Genomic DNA, 21,168 nt, shown 5'->3' with positions numbered 1-21,168 from the left:
GAAATTACAGTATAAATTATGACAACTCAAGGAATGTTGTTTTTCCTCATCTGTTAATAATAATACTGTATTTCTTTTGTAGTTAGTCCAAATTGTTATTGGGTTAATGCAGTGGAGGGCAGCAGAGTGTCCTTTATTGTTAGCTATAACCTAAAAAGGATCTAATTAGAAGTAGTAGTAGTAGTAGTAGTGGTAAATATCAACACTGGTACTACAGTATGATGATAATATATCGTACAATAAACCAATAACACTATTGCTTCTATTTATTTATTCATTTATTCTATTTTACTGAACTGTAACATCTGTATTTCCCCCATGAGGATCCATAAAGGATCTTAATCTAATCTAACATAAAAATGTTTGTAAAGTTATTAAAACATTTTCCTTAAATAATTCCTTAAATAATTGACATAATAATGAATGAATAATGAAGACTGCACCAAACTGGCATCAGTATTACCGTTTTCCTGGTTGGAAAACAGCCTACTTGCACTGGAGACCGTCTTGCCGATGTCGGCCAGAGAGCGCAGGTTGGACTTCTTGGTCTGTTTGCGATGTTTCCGTAGCAACGTGTACATCACTTTGTCCTTCAGTTCGGCTTTCAGCTGCCCGATCTCAATCTGGTTGTCAGTGATCATGTCTGAGAGCAAAGAGAGGAGAGACGATGAAGAGTGACATTTGATGTGAAACATTTCATTATTCTGCCCAGTAACAAGTAGTTAGTGTTCTTTTCTCCTTTTCTCTTCAAATATAAGTTTTTAGTCTTTAAGAAAAGCCAGAAGAACCTCACTGTCACTTCTGCTTATTAGGCACCGTAAAAGTCAGAATTCTGAGAAAAAATCGGACTTTTTTCTCAGAATAATCTCAGAATTTCGACTTTATTCTAAGAATTGATTTCCTGTTTTGTTTTGTTTTACATGTGGCCCTAATGCTCTTCCGTACTTCTATCAATCTAGACCACAAAACTTAAAACATTTCGAGGAGTGTTAACAGGAAACTATTTAATTTAATTTAAAAGAATGTGATTAAAGGCTTTAAGAGGAAGGAATCAACGTGCACAGTCGTCAAGGCGATCCTGCTCTATTTTTAAATGGTTGTATTTTGGGTCAACCCTCTTCAGTGAGAATTTTACACCAGCGCCACACTCACTGAAAATAATTAAGTCACCATAAGCAGTCTCTTCAGACTCAATTAGTGTCCCACACAGCGATGCTCCTGTGTGCTTATGTGCTCATGGCATCGTGAAATGACTCAATCAAAAGGTCTAGCCTATTTTTAAAAAGAGGGTCAGAAAAGTGAATGCTGATGGATCACAGCTTCAGGGGAGTTTCTCCCCTCTTGTGGAGGGCAGCGCCGTTAATGGCCCATCCGTCAAGTCAGCCGGCCCCAAAGCAAGAGGCCCCGCTCCGCTCGGCCTGTGCGGCCCATGCAGCACGGGCAATTAATTCACATGAATCACCGAGTGGTAACTCTTCCTCCTGCGCCCTCATGCACACAAAGCAGTGGGGTGGTGACATCCGATTGGAGGGCATGACATAATAATCTAAAAGCTACTGAAGAGCGCTGGCTGTCCTCAAATGAGGACGTTTATGCCTAACCTGTTTGAGGCTCAACGTGAACCTAAGCTTTGGCCTTTGGCCTACTTTTGAAAATAGGAATTGTGTGATTTGCATTCACCACATAGAAACACAACTCTGCAGTTTAGTGTACATCACAGAGCAGATCAAATTGAAGTGGCAGGCAGGACCTGCTATCACAGACACACAATGTCAATTGTGGGACAGCAACAATTTAGAAGAGACAAGTGGACAATGGAAACATCAAAAGAATACTTCTCCCGTGACATAAAATGTCGTCATTCACTTGACTGATTTCTGATATCAAAGATTTACTGTATATGTCGACGCTGCATTGACAATGACACATTCTCCAACAGGATATAGGATAGGACAGGCTTTATTGTCGTAACAACAACATATCTTTGGCACTCCCTGATGTGTAAAACACAATTACAGTACAAAACATCATGTACATCATCATGACCATGTTAAGCTGTAGGCAAGATCGCTCAAAATCAGTTTAGTGTTGAACGTTTTGAGATCTCGCCCCTCTGCTTCTGTGCTCTTCCCACCAGATTAGCACATGTTCGATTGTGATTCCATTTTCTGCACTGCTCTGCAGCATAATGCAATTGTGTTAAAATGAAGGTGGAGCCAATAGGAGCGACATCTCTCTGTCTGAACTGCTCTGTGATTGGTCAACGTTTTCCTGTCATGGTCAGATTTATGTAAACAGAACCTAGAGGAGGTGCCTCCTCCAGCTTTAAGGTGACTAGAAACTTTGATTAAATTATGCTTGTCAAAGTCAATTTCCATTGTAAAGATTTGCAGGAAACATCTGGTGCTGCATTTTAACAGAAAGGAAGAGTTTTACAAAAACACGCCACTTAGTTGCCTCCTGTGTTACAAGGACGAGTAAAAACCAGTGTTTTTTGTCTTTCTGACTGTTGACCATCACTAGAAGAATCTTCTTTGGTCTTTGAATCTGGTTAACGTAACCAGATTAGCAGTGTCTGGACTTAATGCCAATTCATCTGTTGATCTGAGGGCAACTTACCAACAACCTGAGGAAGAGTGGAAGCTTCCATGTCCAGCATGATGGTGCCTTTCTCGATGCACGTCCGCAGTTCAAACAGACTGTGTAAGGACAGCGTCGCCACGTGAGGTTTACTCCAGCGTTCACCTCCTTTCTCTACCTTCTCCTCAAACTTAATCCACCTGGAGGAATTCCAAAAAAAAAAACAAAGTGAGAAATTGGATTAATTGGAAACCGCTCACATAATTCAGATTATAAAAACAGGAAGTCACAGAATACAGTGACGTCAGAATATCCTAACTCTCACATGAAAAAAGACTAATAACACATCTGTCATGTGGAGCAAACATGTAACAGGGAGAAATAGTAAATGCACTTTATTTATTTATGTTGTTTAATTATTGATTAATTTCACTGCTGTGAATTTATTACTTTCTTTTGTTCATTGTTCAGGTATTTTTTTTATTATTAAATATTATTATTATTATTATTATTGTTACTTTCTTCATGCACATTTTAAACCCTCCTCATCCCTGCTTCCCCAGAGTCAGATAGATGACAAAGTGAACTGGTACTGAGCAGTTGTTCCTATAGCAGGGTTTTATTTGTCCAGTTTGGCTGCCAAATTGCACTTGGCGTACAGCCAGCACTACACAGCACTTGTGAGACCTTTTATTCGGTGCGAGTCCCCCTGAGTGCACTTGGCGAAACATTGCACCACATCTTAATCTCTGCAGTTATTTGCAGATTTAGAAGTTTGACGTTGTGGATGCAAGATTGATTTATTTCACCTTTTTATGACCTGTTACTCTTGCAGAGTTAAATATAAGAGACACTTTAAACAAGTCTGCACCTCTTTAACCTTTGCAGCTCATCTTGTATTGATTTACTTACTTTGCAGAGAAATCTTCCCTTGTACAAAAAGAAAATATTTTCTTTCTTTTTCAATCATCACTAAAATTCTTTTCACTTTTCGTCTTTGTTAATGCATTTGTTCTCAATGTTGTATCTCTGCCTACTGAAGCTTGCTGAACCTCCTCAGTATATAAAACTCATAGGTCATGTCAATAGTTTTAAATACCATAAATCATGTATATTTTTCCTGTCATGTATTTAGGTTAAAATAAGGTTATAAATGGTTGGTTTCTTTGGAATTGTAAAGCTCTAGCATCTCCACTTGAATTTTGCCATGCTAATTCAAGGTAAAGCTGGAGAATTGTGCCCTTTATTGAGTAATAATTGCACGTGTTTATGTGATTCCCGCATAATTTAGAAGACAGAAAGTGGATTAAAATGTTGGATTATTGGTGCTGGAGGCACAAATAAAATTGAGACTTTGTGACAGCTGACAGTTCCTCTGCAAATCATTCAAAAGGTATCACCAAATCTACTGTAACTTCTTTCTGCGGTACAATTGGTGAGAGGATAGGACAACAAGTCACCTCATCCTGAGCCTCAAACAGCAGCGTCAGGATCGAGTTTCCCCCTGAGAGCGCTTCACTCATCCGACACTAATGATGCATAAACAATCACCCCATCTCTGTCCTATCCCATCCCATAGTGGGCCACACAGGAGAAACCTGTGGAGCTGTATGAGTTCTCTGTAAATGCTGCTCCAAGTGCAGTGCACACAGTAAATGCCCCTAGTGCTTGACAAACTGATTTCAGACTGTCAAGGAGCAGAAGTTTACAGATGTTTGTGCAGCCATTTCCCAGGCTCTGTGCTGTTTAAAAATATCTACAGTTGAGCCTCAATAAAGAATTTTGCTGTGTACGTGACTTTTCAAAGTCAACTGTATATTTTTCATTTTTAATTCATAGTGAGTGACTGGAGAAGTTTTCTACCCCTCATGGAAACAGAGAACATGGAGAGGAGAACGCGTGACACTGAGATTCTTACCTGGCCGTCTCCTTCCACTCCATCTCCTGTCCATCCACTGACAGCAGCTCATCCAACTCAGTGAAGAGTTGAGGGGGAGCCGGGCCATCATCCTCCTCCCCAAGGATGAAGCGGATCCTCTCTGCTGCCGGTGAGACTGTGGAGAGAGGAAAAATACTGCGGTTCATAGGCTGACTCTGGTGGCCATTGGGCATTGTTTTGGGTAATGACTTGTCCTCCTCGGCTGGACCCTTCCCGTTGATCTCAGGAGGAGGTGGAGGTGGTGGGATTTTCACCATGACCTCCTCTTCTTTCTCGTTTGAGTCCTCTTCCTTTTCCTCCCTCTCCTCTTGATTATTATTGTTGTTGGACATCTTTTAAGACTTGCTGACCCCCCTGTAGTGTCCCAATCAACTGAACCAGGGTTTGCTCCTCAGTTAGCCAGTCAGAAAGGGACCAGAGTCCATAAGCAGCAGCTAAACCCTCATTAAAGTCTTAGGTAGAAGTGACAGCCACTCTCAGCTGCCTTCTCCAACACTCTGCGAACCAGGTAGGAGGGGGCCGATGGGGTTTAGGGGTCCCCTCAGTGACAAGGTCCCCGCAGCAAGTGCCTCCCCCTTCACTGTTCAAACATGCCTTCGCCATTGGCCCTGCCACCTTGGCAAGCTGCCCTGGAGCCCCTCATTAACAATTAGGAAATGGTTCACAAACTGGCCTATTCTTCAGCAGAGGCTTGGCTTTCCTTCACCCTTGTTCTTCTCATTTGAATATTTAGAGAGCAACACTAAACAGCCAAACAGAATTTCAATAAGAGCCGCGGATGAATTATAGTGTTCAGGTCGACGTCATGATAAGTTGCCGCATCCAAAGTAAAAAGATTTGAACTTTGAATGAGAACAGACAAACGATTACAACCCCTTTTTTTTTTTTTTTTTTTTTTTAATGAAGCTGCAAACCACACACAGAGATTATGTCATCAACAAACAACCATACATGACCACCATCAGACGCTTGTTCACAGTAAAGCTCACATTCACGAAACAATGGCACCTCTGCTCCAGGAATCAGGCTGCTACTGTGTGTAGATACTGTAAACTCCTCGTGTCACGTGCTCACGCTGCGCGATGGAGATCCACGTGAAAACTGTTACTGCACCTGCATCCATGTCCACTCATGGCTCATCATGTACACATAATATGCTAGTTCTGTAAATGCAGTGTAGTCATGTTTATTGTCATTGAGTACACGTGTGGTTTTTTTCTAACTATACCAGTCAAGACACGGCGACTCACTCACTCATGATATGTCGGCTTGTTTAAGGGTGAAGCTTGGTTTTGAATTCAACAGCAGACCAAGGCTCAATGAGCAAACTGTTGTTATGGTTACTGTCAAAGCTGAGTAATGCATTATGTTATTGAGGGTCCTTAAAAATGCAGAAAGACCAGTGTGTGTGTGTGTGTGTGTGTGTGTACACACACCTGGCATTCCTTATGTTGTGGGGACCTAAATCCTTACACAGTCACATTATGGGGACTTGTCTTCCTTATGGGGACACAAATCAAGTCCTTAAATTACTACATATTAAGGTGAGGACAAGTTTTAAAGTTAGGCTGAGGTTAGGTTTAGGTTAGGGTCAGGGTCAGGGTTAGGATTAGGATTAGGCCAGTAGGAATTATGGTTAAGGTTAGTGGTCAAGTAATGTCCTCTGAAGTCATTGAAACCAGTGACTTTGAAATTTATTTAGGGTTACGTTTTGAAATGTGGTTAGGTTAATCTTAAGGCATTGACTGGTTATGGTTGAGGTTGGGGCTAATGCCTTGTTTAGGCTGTGTCTGTGTCTGTGTGTGTGTGTGTGTATGTTGGAGGTCTAATCTACTATTACGTAACAGCTTGCTGTAATACTGATGACATTCAATATGTCAAAATATAATTTTTCAGAGATTTCCCCCCTTTAATCTTGATCATGTTTGCCATCATTAACATTTGCAAGCAGACCTTTTTTAATGAAGGTGTGGAAGTAAAAGCACAGGGGAGCAACAACAATCTGGTTTATTTCTGTTTCTTTTCCTTTGCAGGAGATGTTTTAACTAAATTGCCACCCACCGCACTGACTCATTCATTCACTTGGTCATTAGTAAAACTGTAAATGAAAGCCTTAAGTTTCACCTCATTGCGTCTTTTCCCCCCTTTTTTTCTGCAGCACAATAACAACAGGTAGAGAAACACACCAGACAAGCAGCTATAAGATTACTAGGTGGAGGATAAAGTGTCTGCCTTCACACAGTTCACACACACACACACACTCCCACAAGCTGCAACTAGCTTAAGTCTCCACGACCTGTTTAATAACACTTTAGCTGAAGTAATTTACATGTGCGTTTCACACATTCAGCTGACACTTAGTGATTTACACTGATTACAGTAAACAGTTAAAACAAGCGCTAAATACCTGCTATACGGCCAAAATGATGTGCAAACAATGCAGACAGCTGTGCAAGGTGAGGGTAAGAGCCTCGGGCTCATTTCATGCACACAAGTAATAAAAAAAAAGAAGGAGAAGTTGGGCTTTCTTTCTCAGGAGCAGAATGGAATATTTTATTATTGAATTATTCTACAGTAAAACAATGGAACACCCAGTGTTAACAGATTGTTATTTTCTAAAAACCATATTGCTAATTGTGAAGAGGTGCTCAGAATTGTTATCCTTAAAGGCCCAGTTTGTGAGATTTAGTGACATCTAAGGGTGAGACTGCAGAGTGAGTACTCCTCTGCACACTCCTCCTTTTCCCAACCAGGACGTATGTTGTTTCTCCTCATATTGCAGAGGAAGATTGTGCGCACTTTGAGATGGAGGCCTCTGTAGAACAAACCCCCTTGCCTATATAAAATACATTCTAGAATAAAAAAAGCTAAATCTTTTTTAATTTTAAAGAGATTTCACCCTTATACAAACACACTTAGGGGAGTATATTCAATCTCTGCCAATAACCTCCTCTTAAATTTAAAACACTGGACCTTTAAAGAAGAAAAAAATGAATTCACTGACACAGCAGGCAACACACCAAAAAGTGTCTTCTCAAGATGTGTCCAAGAGAGATTTTCTAATTCTTCATGATAAACTGCTGCTTTCCAGGAGGGACTTGAAAACAAGCACAGTGTTGGTGTCAATGCAATACTGTCCCACTCAAGTAGTTGCTAAGAGAGAAGGTGGGAGTGAGGGTGAGGAGGGCTAGGAAGGGTGAGACTCGGGGCAGAGCGAAAGCAAAGGGGGTGAGAGCAAGCACCAAAAGGAGGGATGGAAATGAAAATCCCATCGTTCAAACGCAATTTCAAAGCTGTGTGTGCTCTAGCCAAGAGCCATGGGCACACAAAGAGGACTTTGTCCCAGCAGCAGAGGCTCATGGGATAGTGGATGGAGGAAGAATGCCCGCTGCCCAGTAGAAAGCTTAGTATGACTGCCACTAAAGGCCTGTTTAGTCCCACTCTTGACATGCATCCTACACAAATACCTTCCTTCTCCTCTGACCTTTTTCAAAAAAACACAGCACTGTAAAAGGCAACATGGGATCCAATGGCACGGTCATTGTCTGTGACCGTACATGCGGCGATAACGCAAAGCACACCGCAGCACCTCATTCAAAGACAAGAGGAGAGGACGAGTGGGGAATCGGGAAACACTCTCCATTCAGTATGCAGGGCAAGCTCGCACACAGGCTGTGATTGGGGATTTGTTTGAATGCAGAGTGAAACCCTGAGGGCCATCCATTGAGAGCAAAGCATTCATACCCAGAACAGGGAGCTCTGGTATTTTGTTGTTACAGCTGAGGAGGGCATGTTGTGATGAAAATGTAACAAATACCAGCTGCAAGGGGAAGATGTATAAATGAGACGAGCACTCTACTGTCTGCAGGTACGGCAAGTGTGCAGCCATGCCTTATGTTTGAGTCTTAATCTGACTAGGTTTCCTTCTAATGACCACATTCAACATGAGAATGTGAAGGTAAACTTCCTTCTGTCAAAGCTCAAGTTGTTGCATCATAGAATTGTATGAATACTTTTGAAAATCTATTTTTTTCTCTCTTTCAAACCTAAAAGATTTAAATTTAGAGGAAAAAGCTGACGTGTGTACCTCCACTTTTGCATCATCTATGAAAGTCTAAGCATTCTTTTCTTACGAGAAGTGACATTACATTGAAATTCAGTCATAAAAGTGAACACAACACTGCCGTCTTAGCTTGGTCTCCCTCTGACTTTGGGAAAAGAAAAAGGGGAAACAAGCTCATCAAAATAAGCAGGGGTCAGATATCTGTGTAGTGGACACACATGCAAACCAGGAGATGTGTTCACAGTTCCTGCAGTGTTCATGTAAGCAAACAAAAAGACGTTTTCAGTCGTTACAACAGACGGACGAGGGTCTTCCCCTGGGGCCGCCTCTGATTCCCAGTGAGAGTGTCATGGAGGAGAGCAGTGAGGAACAGCAGGACGTTATACTGCATGTCTGTCCACTCTTTCATGCTGGACAGATTCTTCCACATTTGATTTTAGCTGTGAAAACATTGCTCTGACTCGACAAAAGGTACAAGAACCTAATCATTTCAGCACAAGTTAGCCACGTGCATGAAATGCAGCTTATATGATTATTTTTAGTTAATGATAAGTAAATGTGGAATTTCTATCAACTCTATCAACAACTATCCACCGAGCATGTAAATGACATATTTGCATGTTGTACAGTGTGTGAAGCCTTGGCTTTGTTAGAAAGAACCACAGGTTTTGCAACATAAAGCAAATATTTATGTCTTGACTTACATTCATGGTTGAAACAATAATTTTTCAATGAATCATTTTAAAACGTGTAAGAGATGTACAAATGTCTGTTTACACACAATAAAAACTAATTGAGCATTTGGCACACGACAACACCACAACAAGTGCGCTCGGTCTATGTCTGTGCTGTTTTGCCATGTCGGCGCACACTTCACTAATTCCAACCAGAGAAACTCGGCGTAGCATAAACAGCATTTACGCGCTTCCTCCCATATGAACCAGCAGATGAGTGCGGTGTTGACAAAACGTCACCGCACACGTTCCCCTGCCAACATAGTGGCGTTTTCCATGAATGGAGAATTACCAGTGTTGTTCCAAATAAACAGCATGCAGGGTTTCAGGTGTTACTTAATCAAAGCGTGACTACACTGGGGTTTTTCAGGAATGGGCAATCCTTTCACACACATGCAGAGAAACGTAGCCGTTATAGGTTGGATTTTATGGGATGTATTCATAAAAATGTATTAAAAAGAAACTTTACATCCCCAACGCGACCCTATACAAGACATCTTTAGGCCTTGGATTGATAGAATGTTAATATAAAACTGCATAGATCAGTCTGACACGGTTTCAAACCTCAACTTGAACACAGCCGAGGAAAAACACGTTAGATTTAACTTTAACTCCCAATCTCCAAAACTGACCTTCCGTCCACTCTCCTCTCACTCTCACTCAGGCCTAAGGCCACATCTCAATTTTTCACTCCATGGGACAGAAGAAGCTCCAGCCAACCAAGAATACATGCTGGCACACCAGGACGCACACAAAGACAGATACACTTATGTCCACAACCAAGGGCAAAGGACACAGAAAGGCACACACTCAAAGGGCTTATATCAAACACCAGTATGGTTTTATGCGAACAGCCGTTACTTCCAATGAAAGTTCACTCTGCTGTGTCAAAATGGACTCGACACGCGAGGTTATTTCTGTCCACTGAGTGGACTCAGCAACTTTGTGGGGTCACGGAGACTGGCAGGGGTTCTTTTTTTTTCTCCCCCTCCCTGAAAAGAGCAGCTTCAAGAGAGGACAGACGTGAATCTTAATCGGCATTGACGTGGAATCCATCAGAACTTACTGAGAGGTTTGAGGATGCTGTTGCTGGTCTCATCGTTGTCCGACTTGTCAAGGGTGCCCTCTGTTGACCTCTCCTTCCTGTCCTTGTGGCCGGTTTTCCGACGGTGGCGCCTCCGACGTCGGTAACTCTTGGGCACGTGCACGCCGATGTAAATAGTGTGGTGACCTGCAAAAATAACATTACAACAAACAGCAGATGAGGTAACTCAGCTATGATGCAAATTAAGCACCTGAAAATGAAAGATACAATCATATCATCCCTGTTAGGTAAGAGCATAATAACACATAATAACAACGTGATGTGACCACAAAAGGAAGTGAGTTACAGTAAATAACCACTATTCACATCTGCTCCGTGGAGAACATTCTCGTGTGGCACCCCCAACATATCAAAGACAGCGTAACGCAGCCGGGGTCAAGGTTTCGGTTCACTGTCAAAACAAATATTTGGATAGAGAAAGTAGCATGTCGCGGTGAAGATGGCATGACTGTGTCCTTCTCATGAAAGCTGGCATCACACCAACAAAAGGACGTGTAGTTTTACAGGTAGTTCGCTGGCTTAGCATCATTAATGACAAGTGGACCACACTTTATGCCAATAACACAGACGTCATGCCAGAATGCAATACATGCTGGTCATTTGTCTTTTATATATACACTATACACTGTACGTGTGCCTCTGATTCAGCACATTAGTGACAGGCTGGTGACCTGTCTGTCTCTCCTCTGGCCCAGCTCGTGTCGCTCAAAGGATAAGTGGACGGTATAGATATATAGATTTATCCTTAACTAACTTATTGACTGCTGCAGGTGTGAACTAGGTTTTAGCTGATTTGCACCAGTATTTCATGAAAACTATTTCAAATCAGATCTCTAATAAAACTTCTGGTACAGAGGTTTGTAAAACACCGAAAGTGCTCCTGAGACAAAAGGCTCTATGCGATCAGAGTCACACTGAGCCAAAGCCAGCACATGACCCAACCAGGAAGTGGCTGAACTCCTCAACATAACAAACAATGATCTCTCTTGATGCACAACGGCGCTCATTATTCGCTCGTACCACAATGCCTTGTGTTTTAGGGGTTCATCTAAATTCACTGATCCCGACGATTCAGCGTGACAAGCAAATACTCAACATCAGGGACGAGGAAGATCCAAGACGCTTTGTGCATCGTTTCCTCAAAAAGAGAAATTTACTGCTTCTGTGTTTATGACGACCTATACTGTGATTTTTTTTGTGTGATTCAATCATAATAATAATAATATAAATATAATAACAGTGGCATATGAAGCACTATACGGGAAACATTTCACAGCTTCTTCAGTGAAATAAAGTCAAAATGAACAAAGACAAACGAGAAATGGAGAAACATTGTGGGAGAGACAGACAGACGGAGGCAAAGAGACAAAGACAGAAGGACTTTTCTGAAAGAAAAAAAAAGAAAAGAAGACAGAACCAGTATCACCCACACCACACCCCTCTCTGAACTTTTGGTTCAACAATGACGGCACCTGTCCCGTGTTTATATGATAACATGAAAACACAGGGAAGGGGATCAATCGAATGTGGCGAAATACCCCGCTGGCGTCATTCACTGTGAAAAGGACAACAAAAAATGTATCCTAGAAAACAAAACTGAGATGGAGCAAGTTCAGTGAGATGGTCACAGCAGGTTCAACTAAAGATGGTGGATTTATGATCTGTGGTGTTGGGCTATGCTGTATCAATAAAATGGACTTGAGTTGACTTGAACCTAACAACATAAGACTGTTTTACCAGGCACCCAAAAGTTGCTAATTTGCTTACTTGTAAAGGCAATGAGAGATATTTTTGAGTTGTCTTTGGCATCGCAGTTAATCTCTGTAACACTATAATCATCCAAACATTGGAAATATGAGGCTTCTGTGGGCTCAGGCTAGAGCTATACTCTTCTATACTGGAGCTACTGTATTTTAGGAGACCAGCAATGTGTGAATAGCTCTGCATGATGTGTGACAGAAAGGTAAAACTGTAGTGTCAAGTGCTTTGAGCGGTCATGGGTCATATTTAAATGATCTATAGCGCATGGTTTAAAGTGCGTTAGGGCGTGTCCAACTCCTTTTTCTAGTTGCACAGCCTATAATCTGGGCGGACAGTGAGGTGCCGGTGCAAAGAAGTTGTATTTAGTGTCCAAATCATTTCTAGGGGTATTTTTGGGCAGCACACCAATGAAGCCAATTTCGAGTTTCACTTGATTCACGTGGTTCCCTTTAAAAGCCAGTTGCGCCTGTATCTGGAGCACTGCCTTTTAAACGGTGAATGCAGGAAACTGGAGATGTGAAGTGAACTTGTGCTCGAGTTGAAGGCACGCAAGAAGATTATCTTATATTACAGGTGCATGGTCCTTGGTCAGTGGATCCATCAACAACTCCATTAGATTAGGGGTGGGTCAAAATATCGATTTGGTGATATATCGTCATCCTTCCTTGTGCAATATAATAATCTATACTCCAGGGCAAATTTTGATATTTTAATTAATAAATAAATTAAGTAAACAGTTCCTGCCAGTGTCACTCGCCGGGCGTCACTACTTCATGTCTCCTCACGGTGGCGCTGAGGGAAACTTGAGTGGAAGTTAGCTGGCTCAAGACTGGGGAGTTAAAGCTACGTTAAGAGATGCTCCATCCACATTCAATACATAGAGTTTATGCACTTTGTTCTCTATGTTGTGAATAAATAAAAAAATCCTGCACTTTTAACTATTCATGGACGTTTTGTTTCCTTCAGTCAGATATCACTATATGATCATCTTGCAATACATTGATTATCACAGTATCATTGTATCATGATATTATTGGTATCGAGGACCATGTATTGCATATCGTATCGTACTGTGAGGTAGCCTGTGATTCCCACCCCTACATTAGACTGCACAGGATAAGGAAATACACTGACATTCGCCCTAATTTTAACTTAATTTAACCCTTAATGGGGAGCGCTGGGCATCCTGTGTGTAACTACATGGCACATCTAATATACTGTTTAAATAAGCAGGAAAATACTGTGTCATTGACTTATTTGTCAAGGTATTTGTTGATTAATGGAACAATGATTTTCTGCTGCTTCAACATAGCAACGCACCCGCCATGACCAAACCTCATCTTAAGACCTACACGACCATGGAAGCGCTGATGTGCATTAGCCACCTACACAAAGTGGGTGCTGGGCATGAAAATGACCACTGTGCTGTTTGGAACAGAAATGTATTGTCTAGGAACTTCATAGAATCAAGATCAAAGAGGCAGATGGCTGGACGACGGCAAGAGGGGAACAGAGACGTACAGTAGACGGACAGAAAGAAGAAAGGCCATGTTGCCATTAGAGGTGACAGATGAGCAGTAAAGCAGAGGGTGAAGACGTTTGCTGAACAGCAACAAGACAAGAGCCGAGAGAAAGAGGGAAGAGTAATGGAGGTGGAATAAAAAAACAGTTGAGTCAAGGCGATGGAAAGGAAGATTTGCACACTGCCAGAGCAGCTTTGTAAAACGACTTCCGCTCCTTTTTTGGCCGTGGAGCAAGAACTTCTTTTGGAGCGGGCCGTTAGAACACGCAGTGAATGAAATGAGATGCTTGTGTTTTGCAGGGAGGTTTGTTTCCCTCACTAGATTTCTGAGGAGATGCAACGCCATTGCCAGTTTCCACAGTAACAACACTGCTGGGACCTGCCCAGTGGGGAGGATGGCAACACGCTACACGGCACTATCAGCATGCTAATACTGAACTGTTGGATGGAGAGGGAGAGATGTGGAGATGTGGACAACTGCTCTTATTAGCTTTAGAAGACGGTGTTTCTGACTGAGCGGTTAATCTGAAAACTTTTGACACTTAGAATGACATGAGTGGCGTATACAGTGAGGACAGCGACAATGAATCTCTAAGTAGACTAAATTAATGTGCAAGTTTTTTAATAACCAGTCAGTTTGAGTGGTTCTCTAACTAACCATGTTAAATTTGAATAAATTATGCTCTTTTTTGCTTCTCTATGACAGATAAGCTATTATCTTTGGTTTGTGGACAAGATAATTGTTTCACGACAATGTCATTTTGACGTTTGTTAAGCATTTTCTAACTGTTTTTAGGAAAGGTATTATTATTTGCAGACCTACATACAATCTTGCATCACTTAAACATGAGTTCATAACAAATGTGTGTTTAGAAGAATAAAAAACATGTCGGATTTGCATAAGAACTACTATAATAACAGCATATATATCATAATTAACATACAGGCACTATATTGAATGTGACCATAATTATCAAATTTCAGAGACAGCATAAATGTAAGATAAATACAATGAGCAGAATAATAGTACAGTTTGGTACTTTAAAAGACATAAAAACGACTGCACTGGACTGATAATCGTATCTGTAGTTACTCAAGGTTGTGATGTCAGTTTCAGTATCAGGCAAAAAAAAAAAGAAAAAAAGAGGTATCTGGCCATCCTTAATCAAGTGGGACTTAAGCTGTGAAACTAGATCATCTATTTTGATCATTGACGTTGTCTGTGACACAGGGTCAGACACCAAACATGTTAGTGGAATGCAAACACAGACTAAGCAGTGTCAGATTAAGATAATTTGGCCATTGGACCAAAGCAAGAGCTTTATCTTGTACAATGTGTAAAATCTCAAACCACCTTGTCTCGTCTTTTTCTCATTTTTTTTTCTTCTTTTTTTTTTTTTAAATCAGTGACGGTGAGATCAGTGGAAAGTCCAGAGAGAGATTGGGACACATGCGGACACAGCATGAGATGCTGGTTTATGCACAGGAAGTTAGACAGAGTGAGTTCAAGCTGAGGTGACACCTGACAAAATGTTGATCAACAGCATGAAGGACACTGCTGAGCAAATTCTGCTCTGCTGTCTCTGCTGCATTAACTGTGTTTGGAAGAAATGAGCTGCTTAAACGACTTCACTTCACTACAAATCTCTACAACTTACATCACGTTTACTACAAACCTATAGATCTTAAATCACTGATAACAAACCACACATACAGCATACAGGTTTCACATTCATTTCTATAGCATAGGTCCCCTCAGAGTTAATTAAGTGTTCTTGCGTCATAAATATATTTTTATTGTTTAAATAAATGAATGTTTAAATGCACTTTTGTAAGTCGCTTTGGATAAAAGCGTCTGCTAAATGACATGTAATGTAATATTGTGAACTATCTATCGTTCCATATCAACACAAATATTTTGAAATTACGTGAAATATCATCACAAATATTGTCATTTCTGTATCTTTTTAAGTGTAAAAGTTTGACTTTTTTTTCACTCGACTGGCCCTCTACTGACCAAACTAGTGTCATGTGAGTTTGAGGCCCCTGCTCTGTAGAATGAGAAAATCAATTTGTAGGCTTCTGCAGCTTGTTAAAAAGTGACATCTAACACAGTCCGCACATACGTAACACTAGTGAGGCAAGGTGTAATGCAGACTTAATACTGTATATAATAGATTTATACTGCATGCAAATCAATTATGTATATGACTTAAAAATATATAACAGTTTTGCCATTAACAATGTTTAAGATTAGCTATTCAAATTTCATAAAACACCAACAACAACAACAACAAAAAGCTACAGGAGGATGTTGGATTGTAAAACTGGTTCTATGCCAAGTCTATTAATCCACTGGACTGGAACCAAGGAAAGTGTTATATTAGGTCCAGGGTAGTGTGTCACCACCGTGTCAGACTAACCTAGTTCCACTAATCAGCAGTTACCAGGTTGAATTTGTTTGAGGTTAGGGTAAAAGAAAATGGTCACTGAAAATAAGACAGACATTTTAACATAAGCCAATGTTCTGGGGTGTTTTCCCCCTGCTCTCTAGTTGTTGGTTCTATAGGTCTTCAAGCAAATTAGTAAGGTAAACACAGGATCACATGCTCTTCATTCTACATCTTTCTCCTGCCAGATTATTAAACAGGTGAGGGTGGTCCTGAAGTAAAATGCATTTTAGAAAAAAAAAAAAAAGGAAAGTATATCTCACATTTAAAAAAGCTGATTTGACATATCTCAGAAATCTTTCAGAAATCTCACATTCAGAGAGAATGTAGGTAAACTTACCCTCTACCTCCTCGTCGTCACACTTGTGCTTCTGTAAGGATGCCCCCCGGTCCAGCACCGCCTCGTCCTCCACCCTGTAGTAGTAAAAGAGGAAGAAAGACTGCTCACACTTTTCCTCCAGCGACAGCGTGGAGCCATAGCGCTTCGGCTCGTTCACCTGCAGTAAATTCGGATTGGGACTGAGTTTCGTGCTGCTGGTGGCGCTCATCTCGACCCGCTAAAGACTCATTGACAACACCGTACGTGACCACCTCAGCATTTAGAGATAAAAAAGAAAAATAACAACGTGAACAATCTTCAAGTGTGAGAACGCATGTCGTCCTTCAGAAGGGCAAAGTGTCCAGCCAATAGGTGCAGTGTAAAGGATTTAATCTGATGGAGGAGGGTGAGGGAGACGACAGGAAGTCTCTGCTAATTGGGCGTAATGTCACAGGGACTGGTGTTTGTCATGTACAAAATGAAGTAAGTGAGACTAGAAACCATTCAAATCTAGGTGACTCTGTTTCAAGTTAATTAGACACTGAATTGAGGTGTAGTGTTTTAATATTGCTGCAAAAAAACAACGTCAGAGAGAGAGAGAGGGAGGGAGAGAAAAAGGTGTTGTGTCTAATCACACACCCACACACACATGACAAAGCCTCACCATCTGGTAGTTAATGCCTGCCGGCCCCCTCTTCAGCACCCTCCACCTTACAAACAAGTGGGGCATCACATGTCTGTCTACTCATCCGCCCTTACAGGATTACGCTGGCTTTACTTAAGTGACAACACACACACACACACACACACAAAACCACAACAGGCTGGAGCGTCGGAACCTTCGCTGCCGCCCAAGATGGTTTTACACAAAAATGTAGTCGTCGCCTCAAACTGACACTGCTGTTTCCCAGCAAACATCGACATATAGAGGATTAGACATGTTTCATTTGAGCAAAACAAGTTTGGTTTGTTTCATTATGTGATGAGTTGCAGTACCGAGGGTGATGACTTTAAATAATCCTTCACACATTAAAAAATGAATTTGTTGTGTAACATCGCCACTGCTGAAGTCCTGGGTTTAACTCTGATAATATCACCAACAAACACCAGCACATCTGGACACGCTTATTCAGCAACAGTGATATTAATAATCAGTATTATCAGTAGTAAAAGTTGTAGAAGGAGGTAGAGAAGGACGGGCGTCTTTCTAGGCCTTAAGTTTGAATTGGTGATTGATAGTGTGTCATTCGGTCTCACACCTCACTGTCTTGTGTTGTATGTTTTGCAACATTCGACTATCATGGACTCAATCTTCAAAACAAACACATACATCTTGGCCTATTTCGTGAAATTTGCCATGAGAAATTTAGAATCCATTCATTTTTTTTTTTAATCATTAGTTGTAGTAAAGGTGTTGCTCGGTCTGCTCTGAGCCCTGAAGTGTGATTTTGTTTTTTTCCACGGTTAAGCAGAGGGGCTCCTTCTCTACCCTACCAACACTGTTCTACCATCTCCCTCCATTGCCACCTATAGAAAAACTGAGGACATAACAAGTGAAACTCTACTGAGCTGACAGCCCAAACAGGTCTGCCCCCATTTTATGTTTCTACTCTGAACTTCACACATTCTGGCTTTATTTGAAAAGAGTATGAATATGAAACTAAAATAATCAAATCTGTTATTTATTATTGTTAACAGTTTGCGTATTTATCTCTATCTCTATTCATGTCTGCAAACTACTTACCTTACAACAATTTTTTTATTTGTTTATAACATTTTTGTGCATTCACAAAAAAAGAAAATACGTGTAGCAGTTCAGGTTCAGGTTTTTGTAGCTGTGACACAAACAAAATGAGAAACCTTGCCTTTTAATATACCGGTTAATAAAGTAAAAAAATAAACATTTTACAGCGATTTCTGAGTTGCATAATGCAGGAGAAGTAACTTAAAGTGATTGCCATTGATTGTATTACCATATGTTTTCGTATTATTTGTTTGAATTGTGCAACATACCTACAGACTGACTTGTCTTTGAATCAGCTTCAACTTCATTCACTTCTGTTAGGAGCTCTACACCCAGAGTTTATATCTTGTGACACAATATTACAATACTCTCTATACTTTTATGTTGTTATTTAACTACAGTCAGACAGAAACAGCTTTTTGTTTCAATATACATGAAATAAAAACATATCCATTTTTACATACATACAAAAGCTGGTAACTTTCATGGGACCTGGTCTTGAGTGTGTTATGAGTTCTTGGGAATGTCCTTTTAACTTTAACAACTGTCTACTGGGATTAATAATAAAATACTTTCTAACTGCATAATATTTACACTGATAATATTTTAAAGTTTTTGGCATGGGGCGTAGGAAGAATGTGAAAAGAAGAAAACCAACAAATGAAAGAAAGAAAACTAGACCAAAAAGTCTACATTTGATCACAAATATAGGGAAACCTTCAAAATACAATAGGCTGTTACTTTGCACTCGTGATTGTAAATTAGCAGCTATCTGTTATCACTTCACAGATACCATATCAGTCTCCCTGTCCTTGTAAGGCCAACTATAATCTGTATGTGTAGCTTACATCCACTATCTTTGTAGAGAGGAGTGTTCTCTGTACCTGCGCTGATGCCACGCTGTGTCTAAACCATGGAAACATCAAACAGTCTTGTCATGGTGTACGGTATCTGTCCATCACATCATGAGATATGAATAAATGTGTCCAGGTCATGTGTGTCTCTTATCCTGGACATCAATCAAGTTAGCAAAAATGTCCTGGGCTCATCCGATTGTCATAAAACCCACAAGGTGAAAAGATCACTGCTGGTTTCTTTTTTTTGTTTGTTAATGACACCGATGTTGGACTTTTGCCAAACCATAGTTTTCACTATAAATGAGGTTGGAAAAACAAAATCAAAGAGTCACAAAGTTTTCCACTGCGTACCCAAAATAAACACGGCTCACGTGGAAAGCAGAGAGCAGGAGAGCAGAATTCAGCTATTTGAAGGATGAAATGATGATCATAATCAATATCAAACATGATTGTACTGTATCACTCAGGTGCTAACCGTTTTGATGTAAGGCTCTCTCCACAGGGTTAGACACTGGAATATTAAATTGACCTCAAACAAGAGCTTGTTTCATGGATCCCAATGATAATGATGCTGTGTTGCCCTCAGTTGCCAACACTCGATTTAAAAAAACTGATGCACAGCCACATTTGTAATCAGTACTGTATGTACAACTGTATGTGAGATTTGTTCTTCTTTGAGGCAACAATCATTGCAAAGCATGTACATGGCTGTTCGTGTTTGGCTGCTGAAACTTTAGCAAAGTAAAGAGGTACTTGACCTTTACATAGTTTATTTATTTCAAACCCTGGGGTTTGATTACACAGATCATTACACAACGTACTTTTTATTTACCTCAACCTAAAAAAAGCTGCAGTCTAATCAGCTAAGGAAGTGACAGGGAGAACAAAATGTCATGTTTCTGTCTGAGCTTGTTATAGTCACACTTTTGCCCGTAGTTCGCCTTTATTGCCCCTCACGTTATGCATCAGACGTTGTTTTCAGGCTCCTGCACACACATGCACTTGCTCAATGAAAAGTAAAGTCTGCACGGAGTGATAACCTTGTTCCAGTCACTTACTTCTTGTTGCCGCTCATCTCTTCAGATTACAGTGAGATACAGCTCCTTCCTTCCAGAATGTGCTGAGCAGAGTGGATCACCAGAGCTGCTGATGTTTGCCCTGACAAAGGAACACACGGAGAGGTCATTTTCATTGCTTCCTGTACATCCAATGCTTTCCCAAAACTCTAAGAAAAAAGTCTCTTCACCTACAATTACATCATGAGACAAAACCAAAGGCTATTACATAGCATGGGTATGAAAGTAAGACTTTATACACCTGCTGTTATTCCCAAATTTGGAAACTCGCATACATGTTTATACAACGGTTATTATATCAGAACCACAGGCACACAAAAATGAAAATGAACACAAATGTCATGCTGATTCTGTTTGTGCGACGTGCTGAGAACTGCAGTAATGCTGTGACAAATGCCAGGGCAATTTACGCACAAGCGTTGGCTCCAATTATGTAACGCTTGAAACCGCAGGAGTTTGGAGAAGAAAAACGACCATAGAATCTGCTAAAGTCAAATCCAAGTAGAGTAGGTGTTCCTTTGAACGTGTTGGCTAAAAAGCAAATTAGATTCCAGGTGCGCATTTACGCACAGCCCAGGTAAAAAAAAGAAGAAAATCAAAATGTGTCTAAATGTGTTAAAAGACACTGAGGAAGGGGTTTAAAACACAACTGGAAGCAAAATAACATCAATCTTGGTGATTTATAAGTAAGACGCCTCCTCGAAGTGCGCACGGCCTTGAGAAATAACTCCACGCGGATAAGTTGTATGCGCGCTTACCGCTGTTTCTGTTATGTGTGGCTCCCGTGTGCGTGTGCGCGGCTCCCGTTATTACCCCTGCGGTGTCATGAAGGTAAAGAAGCGTCCCGTCACATATCGGGCAAGTTTGTAGGCAGCGTTGAGCGGCGGCTGCGTTCAGCATGCTGCCTCCTCTGTCTCCTGGACCATCCTTCTGTCAACGCCACTCCTCCGGTGGGAGGTCAATCTGCTCCACCGCCGCTGCACCATCATCCCTCCAAACTATTTTTATATTCTATACT

The 21,168-nt window shown here is 40.9% G+C and overlaps 1 protein-coding gene across 9 annotated transcripts in view; it reads right to left on the bottom strand.

The window, feature by feature from the left end:
* Positions 1 to 21,168, bottom strand: part of LOC122769580 (electrogenic sodium bicarbonate cotransporter 1-like) — a 45,120-nt gene extending 23,952 nt beyond the window's left edge. For 2 of the 9 annotated variants that reach the window (XM_044026214.1, XM_044026217.1), the window contains exons 1-5: positions 16,495 to 16,838; positions 10,383 to 10,547; positions 4,499 to 4,634; positions 2,620 to 2,780; positions 464 to 643 (exon numbers count right to left, since the gene is read on the bottom strand). In XM_044026214.1, the coding sequence (XP_043882149.1) occupies positions 464 to 643; positions 2,620 to 2,780; positions 4,499 to 4,634; positions 10,383 to 10,547; positions 16,495 to 16,702 (850 nt within the window). In that variant the 5' untranslated portion in view covers positions 16,703 to 16,838. Of the gene's footprint in view, positions 1 to 463; positions 644 to 2,619; positions 2,781 to 4,498; positions 4,635 to 10,382; positions 10,548 to 16,494; positions 16,841 to 20,132; positions 20,233 to 20,908 lie in introns of those variants that run through there. The other 7 variants (XM_044026222.1, XM_044026223.1, XM_044026218.1 and 4 more) reach the window with 7 other exon arrangements.

Source organism: Solea senegalensis, linkage group LG5, assembly GCF_019176455.1.
Source record: "Solea senegalensis isolate Sse05_10M linkage group LG5, IFAPA_SoseM_1, whole genome shotgun sequence".
NCBI lineage: Eukaryota > Metazoa > Chordata > Actinopteri > Pleuronectiformes > Soleidae > Solea > Solea senegalensis.
The sequence above is the reverse complement of the archived record's forward strand: the minus strand, read 5'-3'. Positions and strand labels throughout refer to the sequence as shown.